The sequence below is a fragment of the Neopsephotus bourkii genome, unplaced genomic scaffold (assembly GCF_033783945.1).
Source record: "Neopsephotus bourkii isolate Nb327-2 ecotype Australia unplaced genomic scaffold, CSIRO-AGI_Nbou_v1 NB_1445, whole genome shotgun sequence".
In the NCBI taxonomy this organism is placed as follows: Eukaryota; Metazoa; Chordata; class Aves; order Psittaciformes; family Psittacidae; genus Neopsephotus; species Neopsephotus bourkii.
In genome coordinates, this window is record NW_026901922.1 from 131,740 (window position 1) to 150,984 (window position 19,245).

The 19,245-nt window shown below is 60.2% G+C and overlaps 1 protein-coding gene across 2 annotated transcripts in view; it reads left to right on the forward strand.

Moving 5' to 3' along the window:
• LRP1 (LDL receptor related protein 1) overlaps positions 1 to 19,245 on the forward strand; it is a 68,345-nt gene that overhangs the window by 41,957 nt on the left and 7,143 nt on the right. The window contains exons 30-70 of one of the 2 annotated variants that reach the window (XM_061368717.1): positions 447 to 621; positions 935 to 1,029; positions 1,237 to 1,386; positions 2,326 to 2,466; positions 2,551 to 2,679; positions 3,567 to 3,698; positions 3,908 to 4,042; positions 4,120 to 4,249; positions 4,520 to 4,646; positions 4,836 to 4,987; positions 5,114 to 5,238; positions 5,323 to 5,694; positions 6,657 to 6,846; positions 7,186 to 7,390; positions 7,502 to 7,694; positions 7,943 to 8,068; positions 8,153 to 8,278; positions 8,969 to 9,088; positions 9,614 to 9,727; positions 10,044 to 10,193; positions 10,427 to 10,561; positions 10,968 to 11,084; positions 11,249 to 11,377; positions 11,600 to 11,722; positions 12,542 to 12,682; positions 12,761 to 12,948; positions 13,152 to 13,335; positions 13,513 to 13,598; positions 13,688 to 13,807; positions 14,141 to 14,328; positions 14,535 to 14,740; positions 14,857 to 15,045; positions 15,149 to 15,297; positions 15,591 to 15,684; positions 16,008 to 16,124; positions 16,219 to 16,338; positions 16,859 to 16,981; positions 17,239 to 17,364; positions 17,458 to 17,574; positions 18,761 to 18,867; positions 18,995 to 19,127. In XM_061368717.1, the coding sequence (XP_061224701.1) occupies positions 447 to 621; positions 935 to 1,029; positions 1,237 to 1,386; positions 2,326 to 2,466; positions 2,551 to 2,679; positions 3,567 to 3,698; positions 3,908 to 4,042; positions 4,120 to 4,249; positions 4,520 to 4,646; positions 4,836 to 4,987; positions 5,114 to 5,238; positions 5,323 to 5,694; positions 6,657 to 6,846; positions 7,186 to 7,390; positions 7,502 to 7,694; positions 7,943 to 8,068; positions 8,153 to 8,278; positions 8,969 to 9,088; positions 9,614 to 9,727; positions 10,044 to 10,193; positions 10,427 to 10,561; positions 10,968 to 11,084; positions 11,249 to 11,377; positions 11,600 to 11,722; positions 12,542 to 12,682; positions 12,761 to 12,948; positions 13,152 to 13,335; positions 13,513 to 13,598; positions 13,688 to 13,807; positions 14,141 to 14,328; positions 14,535 to 14,740; positions 14,857 to 15,045; positions 15,149 to 15,297; positions 15,591 to 15,684; positions 16,008 to 16,124; positions 16,219 to 16,338; positions 16,859 to 16,981; positions 17,239 to 17,364; positions 17,458 to 17,574; positions 18,761 to 18,867; positions 18,995 to 19,127 (5,979 nt within the window). The remainder of the gene's footprint in view (positions 1 to 446; positions 622 to 934; positions 1,030 to 1,236; positions 1,387 to 2,325; positions 2,467 to 2,550; positions 2,680 to 3,566; positions 3,699 to 3,907; positions 4,043 to 4,119; positions 4,250 to 4,519; positions 4,647 to 4,835; positions 4,988 to 5,113; positions 5,239 to 5,322; positions 5,695 to 6,656; positions 6,847 to 7,185; positions 7,391 to 7,501; positions 7,695 to 7,942; positions 8,069 to 8,152; positions 8,279 to 8,968; positions 9,089 to 9,613; positions 9,728 to 10,043; positions 10,194 to 10,426; positions 10,562 to 10,967; positions 11,085 to 11,248; positions 11,378 to 11,599; positions 11,723 to 12,541; positions 12,683 to 12,760; positions 12,949 to 13,151; positions 13,336 to 13,512; positions 13,599 to 13,687; positions 13,808 to 14,140; positions 14,329 to 14,534; positions 14,741 to 14,856; positions 15,046 to 15,148; positions 15,298 to 15,590; positions 15,685 to 16,007; positions 16,125 to 16,218; positions 16,339 to 16,858; positions 16,982 to 17,238; positions 17,365 to 17,457; positions 17,575 to 18,760; positions 18,868 to 18,994; positions 19,128 to 19,245) is intronic. The other variant, XM_061368716.1, reaches the window with a different exon arrangement.

Consider the following 19,245-nt stretch of genomic DNA (forward strand, 5'->3'; position numbering starts at 1 on the left):
CCTAACCCTAACCCTAACCCTAACCCTAACCCTAACCCTAACCCCCCTAACCCTAACCCTAACCCCCTAACCCTAACCATAACCCCTAACCCTAACCCTAACCCCTAACACTAACCCTAACCCTAACCCTAACCCCTAACCCTAACCCTAACCCTAACCCTAACCCTAACCCCTAACCCTAACCCTAACCCTAACCCTAACCCTAACCCTAACCCTAACCCCTAACCCTAACCCTAACCCTAACCCTAACCCTAACCCTAACCCTAACCCTAACCCTAACCCTAACCCTAACCCTAAACCCTAACCCTAACCCTAACCCTAACCCTAACCCCTAACCCTAACCCCATCAGAGCAGGGCAGAGGCTTTGGCTCTATGAGATCGGTGTTTCCTCTTCATCTAAGCAGCATCCCAACCCCATCCTAACCCTTGCTCCATTCCCTTTCAGACCTGCCCAATGCCCATGGCCTCTCCGTGGACTGGGTTTCCAGAAACCTCTTCTGGACCAGCTACGATGCCAACAAGAAGCAGATCAACGTGGCTCGGCTGGATGGCTCCTTCAAGAATGCAGTGATCCAGGGGCTGGACAAGCCTCATTGCCTGGTGGTTCACCCCCTCCAGGGGTGAGTGGTGCTGCTGATGGGGGGGGGGAGTGAAGCCAGGGCTGTGGGAGCAGGAGGAGGTGCATGTGCAGGCACACGTGTGGAGGTGCAGGGAGCAGGATGCTCTCCCGCTGTGTCAGAGCGTGTAGGAGGTGTGTGAGAGGAGCCGGGGGCTGTGCGGGGTTGGCAGCAGCAGAAGCTGTGTTCCTGTGCACGCCAGCCTGGCTGCACCCATCCTACACCAATGGGGATGCTGCAGTGAGGGGGAGAGGGATGGAGAGCTGGGGGGGGGCAGCAGAGCTGCACTGTGCTCAATGTCCCCTCACTGGAACAGGAAGATTTACTGGACAGACGGGGACAACATCAGCGTGGCCAACATGGACGGCAGCAACCGCACGCTGCTCTTCACCAACCAGAAAGGGCCTGTTGGTACGGACCCCCAGTACCCCCCCCCGTACCCTCCCTAGCCCTAAAAGCCTTGAGCCCCATAGGGGTTGGCAGCTGGTTTGTGCTGCGCCACCCTGACCCCGTGTGCCTGTTCTCTGCATCACCCCATCTGCTCTCCCACCATCCCGCCTCCCACATGGTGATGGATGGTCCCCGTGTGCTGGACATCGATGGTGCTTTGCTTCCTAGGACTGGCCATTGACTACCCAGAGAGCAAGCTGTACTGGATCAGCTCTGGCAACGGCACCATCAACAGATGCAACCTGGATGGCAGCAACCTGGAGGTGATCGAGTCCATCAAGAGCCAGCTGAGCAAGGCGACTGCCCTGGCCATCATGGGTGAGCACTGGCAGGGTGATGGGTGCCATCATGAAGCCCTTTACCTGGCCCTGCCCAAGCACAGGTTGCTCGTGGCCACCTCATCAGCAGCCCAGGGGATGCTTCTCACACAGTATCCCAGTATCCCAGTATGTTAGAGATTGGAAGGGACCTCAAGAGCTCATCCACTCCAATCCCCCTATGGAGCAGGAACACCCAGATAAGGTTACACAGAAACGGGTTTTGAATGTCTCCAGAGAAGGAGACCCCACAGCCTCCCTGGGCAGCCTGGTCCAGTGTTCTGGCACCTCACTGAGAAGGAGTTGAAGTGGAACCTCTTGTGTTCCAGTTTGTCCCCATTGCCCCTTGTCCTATCATTGTTTGCCACTGAGAAGAGCCTGGCTCCAGCCTCGGGACACTCCCCCTTTATATATTTATATGCACTAATAAGGTCACCCCTCAGTCTCCTCTCTCCAAACTATAGAGACCCAGCTCCCTCAGTCTCTCCTCATAAGGGAGATGCTCCACTCCCTTCAGCATCTCAGTTGCCCTGCGCTGGACTCTCTCCAGCAGGTCCCTGTCCTTCTTAAACTGGGCCCAATATTCCATATGGGGTCTCACCAGGGCTGAGTAGAGGGGAAGGAGGACCTCTCTCGACCTACTAACCACCCCCCTTCTAATACACCCCAGGATGCCATTGGCCTTCTTGGCCACAAGGGCACAGTGTCGGCTCATGGTCACCCTGTAGTCCATAGGACCCCCAGGTCCCTCTCCCCTACCCTGCTCTCTAAGAGGTCGTTCCCCAGTCTATACTGGAACCTGGGGTTGTTCCTGCCCAGTCAAAGGCTGAGCTCAGGCCCCTTTCCCAGGCTGTAAACCCATGTGGATCCACTGCTCTTTGCTCCTGGGGTGGGAGGGGATGGGGGAAAGCTGCTGCATGTTCCTGTCTTCTCCTCCCAGGTGACAAGCTCTGGTGGGCTGACCAGGCCTCCGAGAGGATGGGTACCTGCAACAAGAAGGACGGGACGGAGGTGAGGGTGCTGCGCAACAGCACCACGCTGGTGATGCACATGAAGGTGTACGACGAGAGCATCCAGCAAGGTGAGCACCGGGGGGCCAGAGCTGGACCACGGTGACCTGGTGGTTGTGTGAGCCCATCCTCAACCCCTTCTCTCCCCATGGCAGCTGGAACCAACCCCTGCAGCCAGAACAATGGGGACTGCTCCCAGCTCTGCCTCCCCACTTCCGAGACCTCCCGGTCCTGCATGTGCACTGCGGGCTACAGCCTCAAGAGCGGGCAGCAGTCCTGTGAAGGTGAGCACAGACCCCCCCATGCATGCTGCATACTGCAGCTCTGCTGTGCCGCATGCTGCTGTGCAGCCATGGAGTCACAGAGCCATAGGATGGTTTGGGTTGGAAGGGATCATCCAGCTCCAACCGAGAGGACCACCCTAGACCAAGGCTGTGTCCAACCTGGCCTTGAGCACTGCCAGGGATGGAGCATTCCCTGTTCAACCCATTCCAGTGTCCCAGCACCCTCACAGTGAAGAGCTTCCTTATATCCAACCTAAACTTCCCTGTTTGGGTCTCTGGGGATGGGGCTGGGAGGCGTTTGCTCTGCAGATCCCCATTCCCTGCCAGCTTTGCCATCATCTCCCTTGGGAGGGAAGAGCCTGCTCACTGCCAGGGCCTCTCAAAGGCTGTTTGTGTGCACAATGTTCTTGGTGTTTTGGAGGGTGCTGGCAGAGCTGCTGCACCATCTGGGGCAGGGCAGGGACTGAATAACAAGCACTGCCCTGACCCAGATGCGGCGCAGAGCCTTTGCCAGCAGCGCTCTGCATAGGGGCTTGGCTCGTGCCTCCCGTGTGTGCTTGGGGGTCAGAACCCCTTGAACAGGGGGGGCCTTGCAGCATCCAGGGGGTCCAGGACAGGGCTTGCTGTGACCCAGCCCCATTGCAGAGCTGGGCAGGGAAGGGCTTTGAGGCTGTTCATTGTGTTCCTGCCCCAGCCATCCGCAGCCTCATCCCAGACCCTCTTCCCTGCCCTCTTTCCATAGGGTTTGCCCGGCGTGGCAGTCAAAGCCACCCTTTTCCTCCTTATGCTCATCCTCATCAGTCCCCATCGTGCAGGGGCATCCCTCCCTCCTTGAGAAACCACAGTGCTGCCCATATGAGCATCACCCCCTGCCATCTGTGTTACAGGTGTTGGCTCCTTCCTCCTCTATTCGGTCCATGAGGGGATACGAGGCATTCCCCTGGACCCCAATGACAAGTCAGATGCTCTCGTGCCTGTGTCAGGAACCTCCTTGGCCGTGGGGATCGACTTCCATGCAGGTGATGCAGGGGCTGGGAGCGGGACAATGGGGCTGGAGAGGCTGGGGAGTATGAGGGGACCATCCCCAGATCTTCCTCTGCCCTACAGCATCCCCTCAGCAGCTTCGGGTGAGGGAGGGATTCAGGTCCTCACACTGGGGCCTTGGGGTCTGTGCTGCATTTGGGGTGACCCAGAGGTGGTCACTGACACCCAGTCTCCTGCCTGGCAGAGAACGACACCATTTACTGGGTGGACATGGGTCTGAGCACCATTAGCAGGGCCAAGCGGGACCAGACGTGGAGGGAGGACGTGGTCACCAATGGCATTGGCCGCGTGGAGGGCATCGCTGTGGACTGGATCGCCGGTGAGCTGGGGCTCTGGAGCGGGGAGGGATGGATGGGAACAGGGCTCAGGGTGGCGTTCACCATCCCCTCTCTGCAGGAAACATCTACTGGACCGACCAGGGCTTTGATGTGATCGAGGTGGCCAGGCTGAACGGGTCCTTCCGCTACGTGGTCATCTCACAGGGGCTGGACAAGCCGCGGGCCATCACTGTCCATCCAGAGAAGGGGTGAGATGCTGCAGCTCCAGCTTTGGCCACCCCCAGGGAGAGGGGAGTTGTTTGGTACCCAGGGAAGGATGGAGGATGTGGGAGGTCTGTGCCTGCTTTCTGGGCTGCATCCAGCTGAGTGCAGCGCTCCTTTCCCTGCAAGCACGTGGGATGCTGGCGGAGCAGCAGGGATGTGGTGTGGAGGGATGAGGGGGAGAAGCGTCTGTCCCAAAGGCCCGAGGATGCTGTTTCTGGCCAGCCCCTTGGTCACATCCGTGCTGTCCCCTGCAGGTACCTGTTCTGGACAGAGTGGGGGCAGTACCCCCGCATTGAACGCTCCCGCCTGGATGGCACCGAGAGGATGGTGCTGGTTAACGTCAGCATCAGTTGGCCCAATGGGATATCCGTCGACTACGAGGTACTGTGTGCCCAGAGGTCCCTAAAGCCGTGCTGGTGGGACAGGGCTTTGCCAGGGCCATGGGGGCTCCTCTCCAGTTTGGGGAGGGTTGTTCCAAAGGAACTCTGTGGTGGGAGATGCAGGGGGTTCCTTTGTGCCACCCCAGTGCACTGCTCCATTGCTGATTCAGCTGCTTTCTCATCACCCCAGGATGGAAAGCTTTACTGGTGCGACGCCCGGACGGACAAGATAGAGCGGATTGACCTGGAGACGGGTGAAAACCGAGAGGTTGTTCTGTCCAGCAACAACATGGACATGTTCTCCGTGTCGGTCTTTGAGGAGTACATTTACTGGAGCGATAGGTACGGGGCCCAAGGGATGCGGTGGTGTTGGGGGTGCCTCGGAAGGTGGGTGCTATGGGTTCCACCATGGGGTGCTGCTGTGCTTGGCCCCATGTCGGTCTCTCAGTGGCTCCATCCTTTCCTTAGGACTCATGCGAATGGCTCCATCAAAAGAGGCAACAAGGACAACGCCACCGAGTCGGTGTCCCTGCGGACGGGGATAGGCGTGCAGCTCAAGGACATCAAAGTCTTCAACCGGGCCAGGCAGAAGGGTGCGTGCGGGAGCAGGGGCTCAGCTTCCTCTGGGATTGGGGGAGCAGGGAAGAGCCCCCAACCATCCCCCTTTTCCTCACCAGGCACCAACATCTGTGCTCAGAACAATGGGGGCTGCCAGCAGCTCTGCCTCTTCCGTGGCAACGGGCAGAGGACGTGTGCCTGTGCCCATGGCATGCTGTCCGAGGACGGGGTGAGCTGCCGGGACTACGATGGATACCTGCTGTACTCGGAGCGCACCATCCTCAAGAGCATCCACCTCTCAGACGAGAACAACCTCAACGCGCCCATCAAGCCCTTCGAGGATGCCGAGCACATGAAGAACGTCATCGCCTTGGCCTTTGACTACCGCTACGGCTCCAAGGGCAGCAACCGCATCTTCTACAGCGACATCCACTTCGGCAACATCCAGCAGATCAACGACGACGGCACCGGGCGCAAGACCATTGTGGAGAGTGAGTGTCGCAGGGCGCTTTGTGCTCTCCCCATCCTGAACTCCCCCTTTCCTCACCCCAAACCCCTGTGTTTCGGTGCTTGGGAGGCGGTTGGAGCGGTGATGTGAAGGGTGGAGGATGCAGGCATCAGGAGCAGCCTTGCAGAGCCTGTTCTGGCACGCGGAGCCTATCACGAGCTGAGGCGTGCACGTGGGCAGGCGCTGCTCTAGGAACAAGGCACTGCAGCAACCCTAGGAGTTTCTCCATGGTTGTGTTTGGCTTCCAAGGCAGAGCCATTGAGCCTGAGCCAAACTTGCCCCATCCTCACCTCCAGCCTTGGGCTGCACTCAGGTGGTTGCATGGGCTCCTGCAGCAGTTGGAGAGCCCGCATCTGCTGCTGTGCCGCTGGGGAGCATCTCCAGCAAGGGTTGCAGATGTGCTCGCTGATGAGGGTGTTTGCGTTTGGCACTTGGGGTGGCTGCTGTCCCCGAGATCAGGAGGGCAGCTCTCACAGATGGTGCATCAAGCCTTCTGCTGGTTGTTAGTGGGGAAGGATGGGTGAGCAGATCAAGCTGGCCTGGGAGCCGGAGAGGAGGATCCCTGCTTGGCCACAAGGCTTTGTCTTGTCACGTTGTGCCTCTGGCTCTCAGCTCTCCCTTGGCAGAGGGAGAACCTTCCCCTTCCCAGTGCAGATGCTGTGGGGACAGGAGGACCAGGACAGGCCAGTGCAGGGCTGATGGTCAGAGCACGAGTTCAAGCCCTTCCTTTAAGGAAGTGTCATTGGTAAAGCCCAGGAGGCTCCTCAATGAGATGGGGGGGGGTCCCAGTCAGTCCCAGTCCCTTAGCCCAGTCAGGTGGTGTGAAAGCAGCCAGAGCCTCTGAGGGGGCTGCAATCAGAAGCAATAACTTCAGGCTGCTGAAGATGCACCGGGTGTCACAGCCATCAGTGGCTGATGTGCCCCTGGCCTGTACCCCCCTTGCAGACGTGGGCTCGGTGGAGGGGCTGGCGTACCACCGCGGCTGGGACACCCTGTACTGGACGAGCTACACCACATCCACCATCACCCGGCACACCGTGGACCAGAGCCGCTTGGGCGCCTTCGAGAGGGAGACGGTGATCACCATGTCAGGGGACGATCACCCCCGTGCCTTCGTGCTGGATGAGTGTCAGAAGTGAGTGTCTGTGCGTGGTCCATAGGGCTAGCACCTAGGATACCCCTCCAGTGGGGTGGAAGCAGCAGCTCCCAGCACAGAGAGTGTTGCACCCATGGAGGAAAGGTCCTCACACATCATTCAGCATCCCAGAGTCCCATCCCCTTCCCTGCCTGGCTGGTTCCATGGGGTACCACACTTCCCAGCTGGCTGCAATGGCCTCATTTGTCCCTTTCCCACCCCACAACATCCCATCCACCCTATAGTCCCTGGAAGCCGCCCAGTAGAGGGGTGTGCTGAGCCAACGGGGACATGACAGAGTTGGGGTTGTAAAGCCATTGCGTGTCTCTCCCCTTCCAGCCTGATGTTCTGGACCAACTGGAATGAGCAGCACCCCAGCATCATGCGTGCCACCCTCTCTGGTGCCAACGTCCTCATCATCATTGACCAGGACATACGGACGCCCAATGGGCTGGCCATTGACCACAAGGCTGAGAAGATCTACTTCTCTGATGCCACTCTGGACAAAATCGAGCGCTGCGAATACGACGGCTCCCACCGCCACGTGAGTGCAGGGATGGGGCTGGTGCGATGCCCACGGGCACAGGGGGCACACAGGGGGAGGCTGCCTTCGGTTTGGTGTCCCTTGTGCTCACGGTGTGGCCATGTCCCACAGGTGATCCTGAAATCAGAGCCCGTGCACCCCTTTGGCCTGGCTGTCTATGGGGATTACATCTTCTGGACGGACTGGGTGCGCAGGGCAGTGCAGCGAGCCAACAAGTACGTGGGCACGGACATGAAGCTCCTGCGGGTTGACATCCCCCAGCAGCCCATGGGCATCATTGCCGTGGCCAACGACACGGACAGCTGTAAGGATGCGGAGATCCCTGCCCCATCCCAGGCAGGGTCCCACCATCCTGCCATTGCCCCTTCAGCACCCTCAATGCCAAGGCATTTCCATCTCCAAACCCTGTGCAGGCTGGGGGGTTCCCTGTTTGTGCTCTCCTCCTCACTAGACCGGGTGCATCCCCATAGACCCCCCTGAATTGCCTGGGGAGGAGAAGGGGAAGGGGCCACTGGTTCTGTCCCTGGTGTGAGCGCTCCCCCTCTGTCCTAGGTGAGCTGTCCCCGTGCAGGGTGAACAACGGCGGCTGCCAGGACCTCTGCCTGCTCACCCCCAAGGGCCACGTCAACTGCTCCTGCCGTGGGGAGCGCGTCCTGCAGGAGGACTTCACCTGCAAAGGTGATGGGGTTTGGAAGCGGGAGCTGGTGGGGATGGGAAGGGCAGGAGACGCCGGTCCCTGATGCTCCTCCGTGTCCTTTCCAGCCCTGAATTCCACCTGCAACGTGCACGAGTTCGAGTGTGGCAACGGCGACTGCATTGACTTCAGCCGGACCTGCGATGGCGTCGTCCACTGCAAGGACAAGTCAGATGAGAAGCAGTCCTACTGCAGTAAGGTTCCTCCTCTTGCTGCTTTGATCACACACACACATGCACCCCCAGCTCTTGCAGGCACCCGGCTCTGGCTGGCAAAGGGAGGCTGGGATCCTGGGTGTCTTCTTGTGTCCCTTTTGCCCTCCCAGAGATGGGGCCATCCAGGTTTTAAGTGCTCCAGATTGGCTGGGCAGGATGGAGAGTGGAGCACCTTGAGCTGACCCAGTGGGGCTGCAGCATCCCTTGTGTAACCCTGACCTGGAGAGGTCTCAGCTGGGTAAAGGCGATGATGCTTCACCCTGTGAAGTGATGCTGCCGGCACAGGGTTAAGCAGGGGATGCTGCCAGCACAGGGTTAACCAGGGGATGCTGCCAGCACAGGGTTAAGCAGGGGATGCTGCCAGCACAGGGTTAACCAGGGGATGCTGCCAGCACAGGGTTAAGCAGGGGATGCTGCCAGCACAGGGTTAAGCAGGGGATGCTGCCAGCACAGGGTTAACCAGGGGATGCTGCCAGCACAGGGTTAAGCAGGGGATGCTGCCGGCACAGGGTTAAGCAGGGGATGCTGCCAGCACAGGGTTAAGCAGGGGATGCTGCCGGCACAGGGAGCCCGTCTGCTGATCCTGCCTGCTTCTTCTTCCCGCTGAAGGGTCCCTGAGGAGCTGAGGCACCCTCACCCTCACCTCCTCCTCCTTGTCCCCCCTCGCAGGCAGCCGCAAGTGCAAGAAGGGTTACCTGCACTGCATGAACGGGCGCTGCATCGCCAGCCGCTACTGGTGCAACGGCGTGGATGACTGCGGGGACAACTCGGACGAAGTGCCCTGTAACAGTAAGGATGCTGCCTGGCTCCCGGCCAGCCCTTGCCAGGGCTCTGTCAGCTGCCTGGGACAGGGACAGCAGCTTCGGGAAAGGGTTACCTTGAGCTTGACAGGATCAGAGCAGAGCCAGGGCCTCGTGGAGAGTCCAGGGTTTAAATCCTGCTCCTGCTGCTTGCACTTTGTCAGCTCAGTCCCTGACAGCTCGGGAGGGAGAGCTCCTGAGCGTTGCCATGCAGCACCCAGAGCACAGCACCTGGGAGGAGCACAAAGCAATGGCAGCATCGCTGCTCCTCACGGCTCCCGTGCTCCCCGAGCATCCCTGTAGGGCTGCTTGGTTCAGAACCAACAGGGAAGAGCAGGAGATCCCCTGAGCTCATCCAGCCCCAGGCAGAGTGCGCTGAGCTGGGGAGAGCGCAGGTCCCAGCCAGAAGGACACCAGAGATGGGGGTACAGGGTCAGGTGCCCCTGGGCATTGGGTATATGGGGGATGCTGGGTCCCCCCCAGCCTCATCCCCTGTGGGGCTTCCCCCTTACAGAAACCAGCTGCGCTGCCACCGAGTTCCGCTGCCGGGATGGGACCTGCATCGGGAACTCGAGCCGCTGCAATCAGTTCATTGACTGCGAGGATGCTTCGGATGAAATGAACTGCAGTGAGTGCCCAGCTCTGCCCTGATGGAGCTGCTCCTGCCCTCTGGGTCCCTGCACTGGGTTTCAGTCCTTGGGACGAGGGAGACGGGCCCTGCCTCCTGTCCCATCAGCACATCACTGCATCCCTCCATGCCGTGCTATTCCCTCACCACCCCATAGCCCATCAGAAGTGCTTAACGTGGTCCCAGCAGCTCACAGGGCCGGTGCTCAGTGCTGCTCTTGGGAGGGAAGGGCTGTTGGATGCAGGTGAGGGCTGATGCTGCGTGGTGGGACCGAAGGGCACCCATCACACGGGGCTCCTGGTGTGGTTCCTTGCAGCCGCCACTGACTGCAGCAGCTATTTCAAGCTGGGGGTGAAGGGCACCACGTTCCAGAAGTGTGAGCACACGTCCCTGTGCTATGCCCCGAGCTGGGTGTGCGATGGGGCAAATGATTGCGGAGACTACTCAGACGAGCGCAACTGCCCAGGTGAGGGGAGAAGGGGGCTCGGGCCTGGGAGAACCGGGGCATCCCGATGGGTGATGTCCCATTGGGGTCCGCTTTGTTGGCACATTGGGAGCATGGTCCTTGTGGAGGGTGCTGATGGCTGCAGGATCACAGAGGGCTTTTGGGGAGGAAGCCTTTGGAGTGGGGTGGTTCTGGGTTGGGAGAGGCAGGATGTGTCCACAGCACCCTTCTGGATGCTTCCCTTCACAAAGCAGGCGGGAGGAAACCCAAGTGTCCAGCCAATTACTTCGCCTGCCCAAGCGGGAGATGCATCCCCATGACCTGGACCTGTGACAAAGAGGATGACTGCGAGAATGGAGAAGATGAGACCCACTGCAGTGAGCGGCAGGGTGGGGAGAGCAAGGGACATTGGGGTGATGGCATGGGGTGGCGAGCGCAGGCATGCGGGAGGGGGGGCAGGACCCTCTCTGACATCCCTTTGCCAAGGGCCAGGCTCCAGGTTCTTCCCCCTCTGTGGTCTTATTCCACAAGCTTGGGTTTCTGTCTGTGACCAATGCATTGCTCAGTGCACACACTGGTGCTCAGGGGCATTTTGAAGGTGGCCAGCTCTGGCTCCCTTAGTTTATAGCTTTAATTCCAACCCCTCTGAACAAAGCCCCCATTGCTCAGGAGCTGGGGAACATCTCCAGCTGTAGAGCAGGGAATCCCCCACTGCTTCTGCAGCTCCAGTGCCCATCACCGTTGCGTCCTTCCCCCTGCATTGCCGTAGCTCTGACCCTTCCTCTCCTCTCCCAGACAAGTTCTGCTACCCCGTGCAGTTTGAGTGCAACAACCACCGCTGCATCTCCAAGCTCTGGGTGTGTGATGGGGCAGACGACTGCGGGGACGGCTCCGATGAAGACAGCCGCTGCCGTGAGTCTGCTCTGACCCCCCCCAGCCCCTGCCTCCATCCCTGTGCCCATCCCTTCTCCCACCCTTGCTTTCCTGTGCCCTGCTCCTCACTGCCCTCCTGGGTTCTGTACCCCCCCTCAGCATCGGGGGGTAACCGGCTTCCTTCCTGCTTCTCCCTGCCCCAGGGCTGACCACGTGCAGCGCGGGTTCCTTCCAGTGCCCGGGTACCTACGTGTGCGTGCCGGAGCGCTGGCTCTGCGATGGAGACAAGGACTGTGCAGATGGAGCCGATGAGACCCTGGCTGCTGGATGCTGTGAGTCCCCCATGGGCTGGTGCTTGGCAGGGCCGCAGAGTGGAGTGCAGGCAGAGCACTCCATCGGGAGCAGATGGGATGCCTCATCCTGCAGCACCATGGTTACAGCAGAGCTGGGCATGGGGATGTCTGCACTAAAGGCACCCGGGTGCTGTTCCCAGCCACGGGACAAGGGCTGGGGGGGCAGGCAGGAGAGCATCTGACACTGATGCCTCATTGCAGTGTACAACAACACGTGTGATGAGCGGGAGTTCATGTGTGGAAACCGCCAGTGCATTCCCAAGCACTTCGTGTGCGACCATGACGATGACTGCGGGGATGGCTCGGATGAGTCCCCAGAGTGTGGTGGGTGCCTATGGGACCGGGGGGGACAGCGAGGGCTGTGTCTCCTGTAGCACTGGGGCTCCTGAGATAAGGAAGAAGCTCTTCCCTGTGAGGGTGGTGAGGCACTGGCACAGGGTGCCCAAAGAAGTGATGGGTGCTCCATCCCTGGCAGCGTTCAAGGCCAGGTTGGACGGAGCCTTGAATGCATGCTTAGTGCAAGGTGTTAGAACTGAATGATTGTGTACAGTTCTGGTGTCCTCAACATAAAAAGGACATGGATCTGTTGGAACAAGTCCAGAGGAGGCCACGAGGATGCTCAGGGACTGGAGCAGCTCCCATATGGAGATAGGCTGAGAAAGTTGGGGCTGTTCAGCCTGGAGAAGAGAAGCTGCGTGGAGACCTCATAGCATCCTTCCAGTATCTGAAGGGGGCTATAGGGATGCTGGGGATGGACTCTTCATTAGGGACTGCAGTGATAGGACAAGGGGTAATGGGTTAAAACTGAAACAGGGGGAGTTTAGATTGGATCTAAGGAGGAAATTCTTTCCTGTGAGGGCGCTGAGGCACTGGAATGGGTGCCCAGGGAGGTTGTGAATGCTCCATCCCTGGCAGTGTTCAAGGCCAGGTTGGACGAGGCCTTGGATGAGATGGTTTAGAGCGAGGTGTCCCTGCCCATGGCAGGGGGGTTGGAACTGGATCATCTTAAGGTCCTTCCCAACCCAAACCATTCTATGGGACCCTGGGAAAGTCTTCATTACCCTGAAAGGGTTTGGGGCGAGAGCGGGGTGAGGAGAGGGGTTGGCTGCTCCCCGCATCGCCTGAGCTGCTGCTCTCCCACAGAGTACCCCACGTGCGGTCCCCATGAGTTCCGCTGCGCCAACGGCCGCTGCCTCAGCAACCGGCAGTGGGAATGCGACGGCGAGTTCGACTGCCACGACCACTCGGATGAGGCGCCCAAGAACCCGCGTTGCAGCAGCCCGGGTACCCCTGGGGGCCACGGTTGGGGAGCGGGGCCGCCCGGTTCCCCCTGTGCTGACCACTGCCACCTCCCCACTGCAGAGAACAAGTGCAACGACTCCTTCTTCCTCTGCAAGAACGGGAAGTGCATCCCGGAGGCTCTGCTGTGCGACAACAACAACGACTGCGCCGACGGCTCCGATGAGCTCAACTGCTTCATCAATGAGTGTCTGAACAAGAAGCTGAGCGGCTGCTCCCAGGAGTGCGAGGACCTCAAGATCGGGTACAAGGTAAAGGGCCTGCAGGCCGGGAGCATCGGTCGAAGGGATGCTCTCCTGCGCCCTTCCTCCTCCATAGCATCCTGCATCAGATGGGCATGGGATGCTCGCATGGGCTGGCGTCTGCAAGCTCTCTGTGCCCGAGCCCGCTTGTCCCATGGTGATGCCTGTCACGTCCCTGGATGTGTCTAACAGCTCCGGGTTGCCTCCTGCAGTGCAGATGCCGGCCCGGGTTTCGGCTGAAGGACGATGGGAAGACGTGCATTGACATCGACGAGTGCTCCACCACCTACCCCTGCAGCCAGAAGTGCATCAACACCCTGGGGAGCTACAAGTGCCTGTGCATAGAGGGCTACAAGCTCAAACCTGACAACCCCACCAGCTGTAAAGCTGTTACAGGTGAGAGCGGAGGAGGCAGGGACACTTCTGGTGATGCTGTTGGTGTGGAGTCCATCACAGTGCTCCACAAGGCAAAGCTGCTGGCCCTGGGCTTATGGAAGGGAGCTGGGAAGCAGTGGGGCAGAGCGGGCTGTGGGACCCACATCCCTGACACATCTCCTGCCTTTCCCTGTGCAGACGAGGAGCCCTTCCTCATCTTTGCCAACCGGTACTACCTGAGGAAGCTCAACCTGGATGGCTCCAACTACACGCTGCTCAAGCAGGTTCGGAAGGAGCTGGGGGCTGGAGAGGGGCCCTGTCGCATGTAGGTGCTGCAGGAAAGGCTCTTGCAATGCTTCTCCTTTCCTCCCAGGGGCTGAACAATGCGGTGGCGCTGGATTTCGACTACCGGGAGCAGATGATCTACTGGACTGATGTCACCACGCAGGGCAGCATGATCCGGCGCATGCACATCAACGGCAGCAACGTGCAGGTGGGGATTGAGGCAGCCCCAGCCTGGGCCATTGGTCCTCACCCATCTCCTGCCCCAGGGACACCACCGGTGACTGCGTGGGGTCATCACTGAGCTCAGGGCATCACCCGGGATGTTCTGCATCCCCATCCCAAGCAGAGATGGGCTCCATGCTGCCACAGAGGGAAGGGAGGAGTGAGGAAAGGAATTGGGGAGGACCATTGGGAGGACCAGGAAACGAGATGCTGGGGGTTGGAACTGGTCCTTTCCAGCCCAAACTATTCCATGGTGTCATCCCTGAGGAACCAGGGTGGGATCTGTCCCAGCCCCAGCATCTCTGTTTTCTCCCAACAGGTCCTTCACCGCACTGGCCTCAGCAACCCCGATGGGCTGGCTGTGGACTGGGTGGGAGGCAACCTGTACTGGTGCGACAAAGGTCGGGACACCATCGAGGTGTCGAAGCTCAACGGTGCCTATCGCACTGTCCTGGTGAACTCGGGTCTGCGTGAGCCCCGGGCACTGGTGGTGGATGTCCAGAATGGGTGAGAGCCTGGGGGACCTGCACCTACTCCTCTGTGCCCTTCTTCCATAGTCCAGGAGGCTGGGAGATGGGATGAGGTCTTCCCTCCTCACCTCTAGGACTCTTGGTTGCTTCTCCCTACCCATCACCTTGGTTCAGCCATTGGGCACTCACTGCAGTGGCTTGGGCTGGACTCAGTCTCCCCCTGCTCTTCTCTTCCATCCCCAGTTACCTGTACTGGACAGACTGGGGGGACCACTCCCTCATCGGGAAGATCGGCATGGATGGCACCAACCGCAGCGTCATCGTTGACACCAAGATAACTTGGCCCAATGGCCTCACCCTGGACTACATCAACAGCCGCATCTATTGGGCTGATGCACGGGAGGACTACATCGAGTTTGCCAGCCTGGATGGCTCCAACCGGCACACGGGTGAGAGCACTGGGGTCCCACTGAGGGCTGGGTATGGTCCCCACCTCCTCTGAGCAGGAGGTTTGCTCCTTGGAAGGGGTGGTGTGAGGCTGAGCCGCCCATTCCCCTTGTTGCAGTGCTGAGCCAGGACATCCCGCACATCTTTGCCCTCACCCTCTTTGAGGATTTCATTTACTGGACCGACTGGGAGACCAAGTCCATCAACCGGGCCCACAAGACCACGGGAGCCAACAAGACCCTGCTGATCAGCACCCTGCATCGCCCCATGGACATCCACATCTACCACCCCTACCGCCAGCCTGACGGTGAGCTGAGATGCACCGACACCAGTGGGGGAGAAGGGTCTCGAAGCTGGGGGTGCCCTGCCTTGGGCTGACTCCTGGTTGTGTCCCTGCTTCCCCCCACCAGTTCCCAACCATCCCTGCAAGACCAACAACGCTGGGTGCAGCAACCTCTGCCTCCTCTCGCCGGGCGGGGGGCACAAATGTGCTTGTCCCACCAACTTCTATCTGGGCAGCGATGGCAAAACCTGCGTCTCCAACTGCACGGCCAGCCAGGTAAGAGCCCTGCCTGCCCTGGCCTCTTGTGCTGTGCTTCCAGCAGGTCCCAGCTCCTCTGCTGGTGCTGGTGCTGGTGCTGGTGCTGTGCATCTGGTGTGTGCAGGCGCAGGCAACACCTCCCTCCTGTGGCACTTGCCAGCACACCCACAGTGCAGTCGTTTGGGGAGCCAGGGGGTATCTGTGGGGGTTTTTCCCGCAGCATCCTTAAGGGGGGGTGCCTGGGAAAGGGGATAAAGCCTTTGGGGTCCTCCCTCCCTGCGCCCTCACCAGTGTGGGCCTCTCCATCGCAGTTTGTCTGCAAGAATGACAAGTGCATCCCTTTCTGGTGGAAATGCGACACAGAGGACGACTGCGGGGACCGCTCGGATGAGCCGGAGGACTGCCGTGAGTGACCGCAGCATCCCAGCACCTCGGCCGTGCTCTCCCAGTGCTGCAGCATCGTGTGCTGGGCAGAGCTGCTGGTCCATCCCCCCCCCCAGCCCCACTGCTTAGCTGGCCTCAGGGCAGTGCTGCTGCTCCCTGCCAGCCCCAGCACAGGGGAGAGTCACCCTGTTAATGGGGCTTAGGGGACGGGGTGGGGATAACAAGAGCCAACTGCTGCTCTCAGTTCACTGCACCACAGTTGGGTGCTGAGGAGCCCAGAGGGGGATGTGGGAGGTTAAGGTTTACCAGAGCACACATCTCACCCCATCTTACTCACCCCACAGCTGAGTTCAAGTGCAGGCCAGGGCAGTTCCAGTGCTCCACTGGGATCTGCACCAACCCGGCCTTCATCTGTGATGGGGACAACGACTGCCAGGACAACTCGGATGAAGCCAACTGTGGTAGGCTCCCCATCCCCTCCTCACTCAGCCCAGCGGCCCGGGAGAGCAGAGGTGCAGCGGGTCAGGTCCTGAGCGTGCTGCCTCCCTTCCCCAGACATCCACGTCTGTCTGCCCAGCCAGTTCAAATGCACCAACACCAACCGCTGCATCCCCGGCATCTTCCGCTGCAACGGGCAGGACAACTGCGGTGATGGAGAGGATGAGAAGGATTGCCGTGAGTGTGGGGCTGGGAGCTATGGGGTGAGGAGCTCAGGGCTGCATCAGATGCGTGTCTTCTCCGGGCAGGGGCTTTCTCCTTGCCTCTGCCCACTGTCACCCTGCAGACACTTGTGTTTCCTAGTGGAAATGAAATCCTTAAATCCCTCAGAGCGGCAGGGTCAATATTTGCACTGGATTTGCACTGAGCCTATTGCAGAGCTGGGGGATTAAACTGGAACAGGGGAAGCTCAGGTTAGATATAAGGAAGAAGGTCTTTACTGGGAGGCACAGGTTGCTCATAGAAGTGCTGGATGCTCCATCCCAGTGTTCAAGGCCAGGTTGGAGGGGGCTTGGGCAACCTGGTCTAGTGAGGGGCATCCCTGCCCATGGCAGGGTTGGAGCTGGATGAGCTTCAAGGTCTTTTCCAACCCAAGCCATCCCTCCCATGGCTCTGAACTGCATCCCCCGCTCAGTGGGGTGGCTTTTGTGGTGCTGTGCCCCACTGCCTCTCCTGACTCTGCTTCTCCCCACTGCAGCCGAGGTGACTTGTGCTCCCAACCAGTTCCAGTGCGCCATCACCAAGCGCTGCATCCCCCGTGTCTGGGTGTGCGACCGGGACAACGACTGTGTCGATGGCTCAGATGAACCTGCCAACTGCAGTAAGAAACCTGTGCAGGGATGGGGGGGGGGGTGTCCACACTGAAACTGGGAGCTCCCCAGTGCCTTTGTGTGCTGCGGGCCCCTGTGGGCAATGGGTGATGGTGGCGATGATTCTGCCTTGAGACTTCTCCCTGCTTGCAATGGGGGGAGTGTTCCAAGCAGCGATGCTGCAGTCGGCTCCATGCTGCTGGCACAAGGTGTTCATGAGCCCTGCCCATGCTAACCCCACTTGTGCCACCCCGTTCCCCCCATGCAGCACAAATGACCTGTGGTGTGGATGAGTTCCGCTGCAAGGACTCGGGCCGGTGCATCCCAGCGCGCTGGAAGTGCGATGGGGAGGACGACTGCGGGGATGGGTCCGACGAGCCCAAGGAGGAATGCGGTGAGCAGGGGCTGGGGAGATGAGCCCCGAGGGCACCGTGGGGCAGGGAGCCCTATGGCAGGGCAGTGCTGATCCCATCCTGTCCCATCCCAGATGAACGGACCTGTGAGCCCTACCAGTTCCGCTGCAAGAACAACCGCTGCGTGCCGGGGCGCTGGCAGTGTGACTATGACAACGACTGCGGGGACAACTCGGACGAGGAGAGCTGCAGTATGTGCTGCCTTCGAGCCTTTGCTGTGCTGGGAGCTGGTGGAGAGTGCTCCAGATCCCCCCTTCCAGCCCCAAGGCCTGCCAGTGCCCCCAGCTCTAGAGGGGCGCATCGATGGATGGGTGCTCGGTGCCAGGGCTCTGCCTGCCCCAAGTGGGACAGGTAGAAGGGAGGAGGTGACCCCAGCATCCACATGGGCCCTGCCACATCCCCGAGGGGCCGGGGCAAAGCCGGACCCTCTCCCCACCATCAGCTCCCACCCGGGTCCTGCTGTCTCCCTGCCGCTCTCGAGGGTGCAGCTTTCTGTTTTCTGTTGCTTTCACATCGTGAGGTTGAGTTTGTGCCATTTCACTTCATCTTATGTTTTTCTCCATTTTCACACTGTCGTTATGGGGCACGCAGAGGTAGGTTCCTGCCAAAATCTTTCTAATCCCATGTACAGTCCCTCTCAAACAAAGGAAGACCATGAGTTCTAGGTGAGGGCAGAGGGGTCGGGACCAGAGAACCCAGCCGGATTTATCCAGCATCAGCACCAGCATCTCCCTCCACTGGAGCCGCAGGCGGGGAGGGTCCAACCCTGCTGCCTCCAGTACCGGGGCCCATGCATGGCTCACACTTGGCTCCAAAATCCATCCCCTCCTTGACCCTTCCTGCTCCAGCTGGACACTCCCTGCCTCCCTTTTCCCCTATAGTCCTGTTGGCTTCTGCTCTGCGGCCAGAGCGGCCGCCTGCCCCACATGTCCTACACCAGGGCAATAGGGAAGGGAAGGATCCCAGTGAGAGCCTGCCCTCCTGCAGGCAGGTTTGGCACTGCCTGCGTTGGTGTTGGGCTGCGAGGGCTCTGTCCCCATGCCATGCAAGGAGGGGACGATGTGCCAGCACTGCTAGACCTGGCCATGGGAGCTGGAGGGCTGGTGGAGAATGACCTGGGGGGATACATGCAGCAGGGAAGCTGCCAGGAGCCGGTCTGGATGGCCATGGTACCCCCAAACACCCCCGTTTCCCTGCAGGGAACTGGGATGGGAAGGGGCTGGGAGGTGGCAGCAGCCGTGCCCCTCTCTGGCCGTTCCCCAGCTCTGCTTGCACCCCACTCTGTGCCTCTGGACCTGTGTCTGTGTCAGCCTGTGCCCCCCTCGCAGCCTGCCTGCAGCTCCCACTGAGGGCTCAGCCTGTGTCCTCTGTCCCCAGCGCCCCGACCCTGCTCTGAGAGCGAGTTCTCGTGCGCCAACGGCCGCTGCATCGCCGGCAGATGGAAGTGTGATGGGGACCACGACTGCGCGGACGGCTCCGATGAGGTACGGTCACCCTGTGCGCCGCTGGGGACCCGGCCTCGGCCACCTCCCAGCTGCAGGCATGGACCGGGGTGCTGCCCCATGCGGGGCTGTCCTTGCTCACTGCTGTCCCTTTGCCTTTCCCATGCAGAAAGACTGCACCCCGCGCTGCGAATTCGACCAGTTCCAGTGCAAGAACGGGCACTGCATCCCCATGCGCTGGCGCTGCGATGCTGATGCAGACTGCATGGACGGCACCGACGAGGAGAACTGCGGCACTGGGGGTAAGGGCAATGCTGAGGGTGTCCCTCGGGGCTGGTTGTCCTTGTCCCCTCTTGCCTTCTGTGTCCCCAGTGCGGGTGGGAGCACTCTGGGCATGCATCCGAGCGCAGGAGAGCCCCC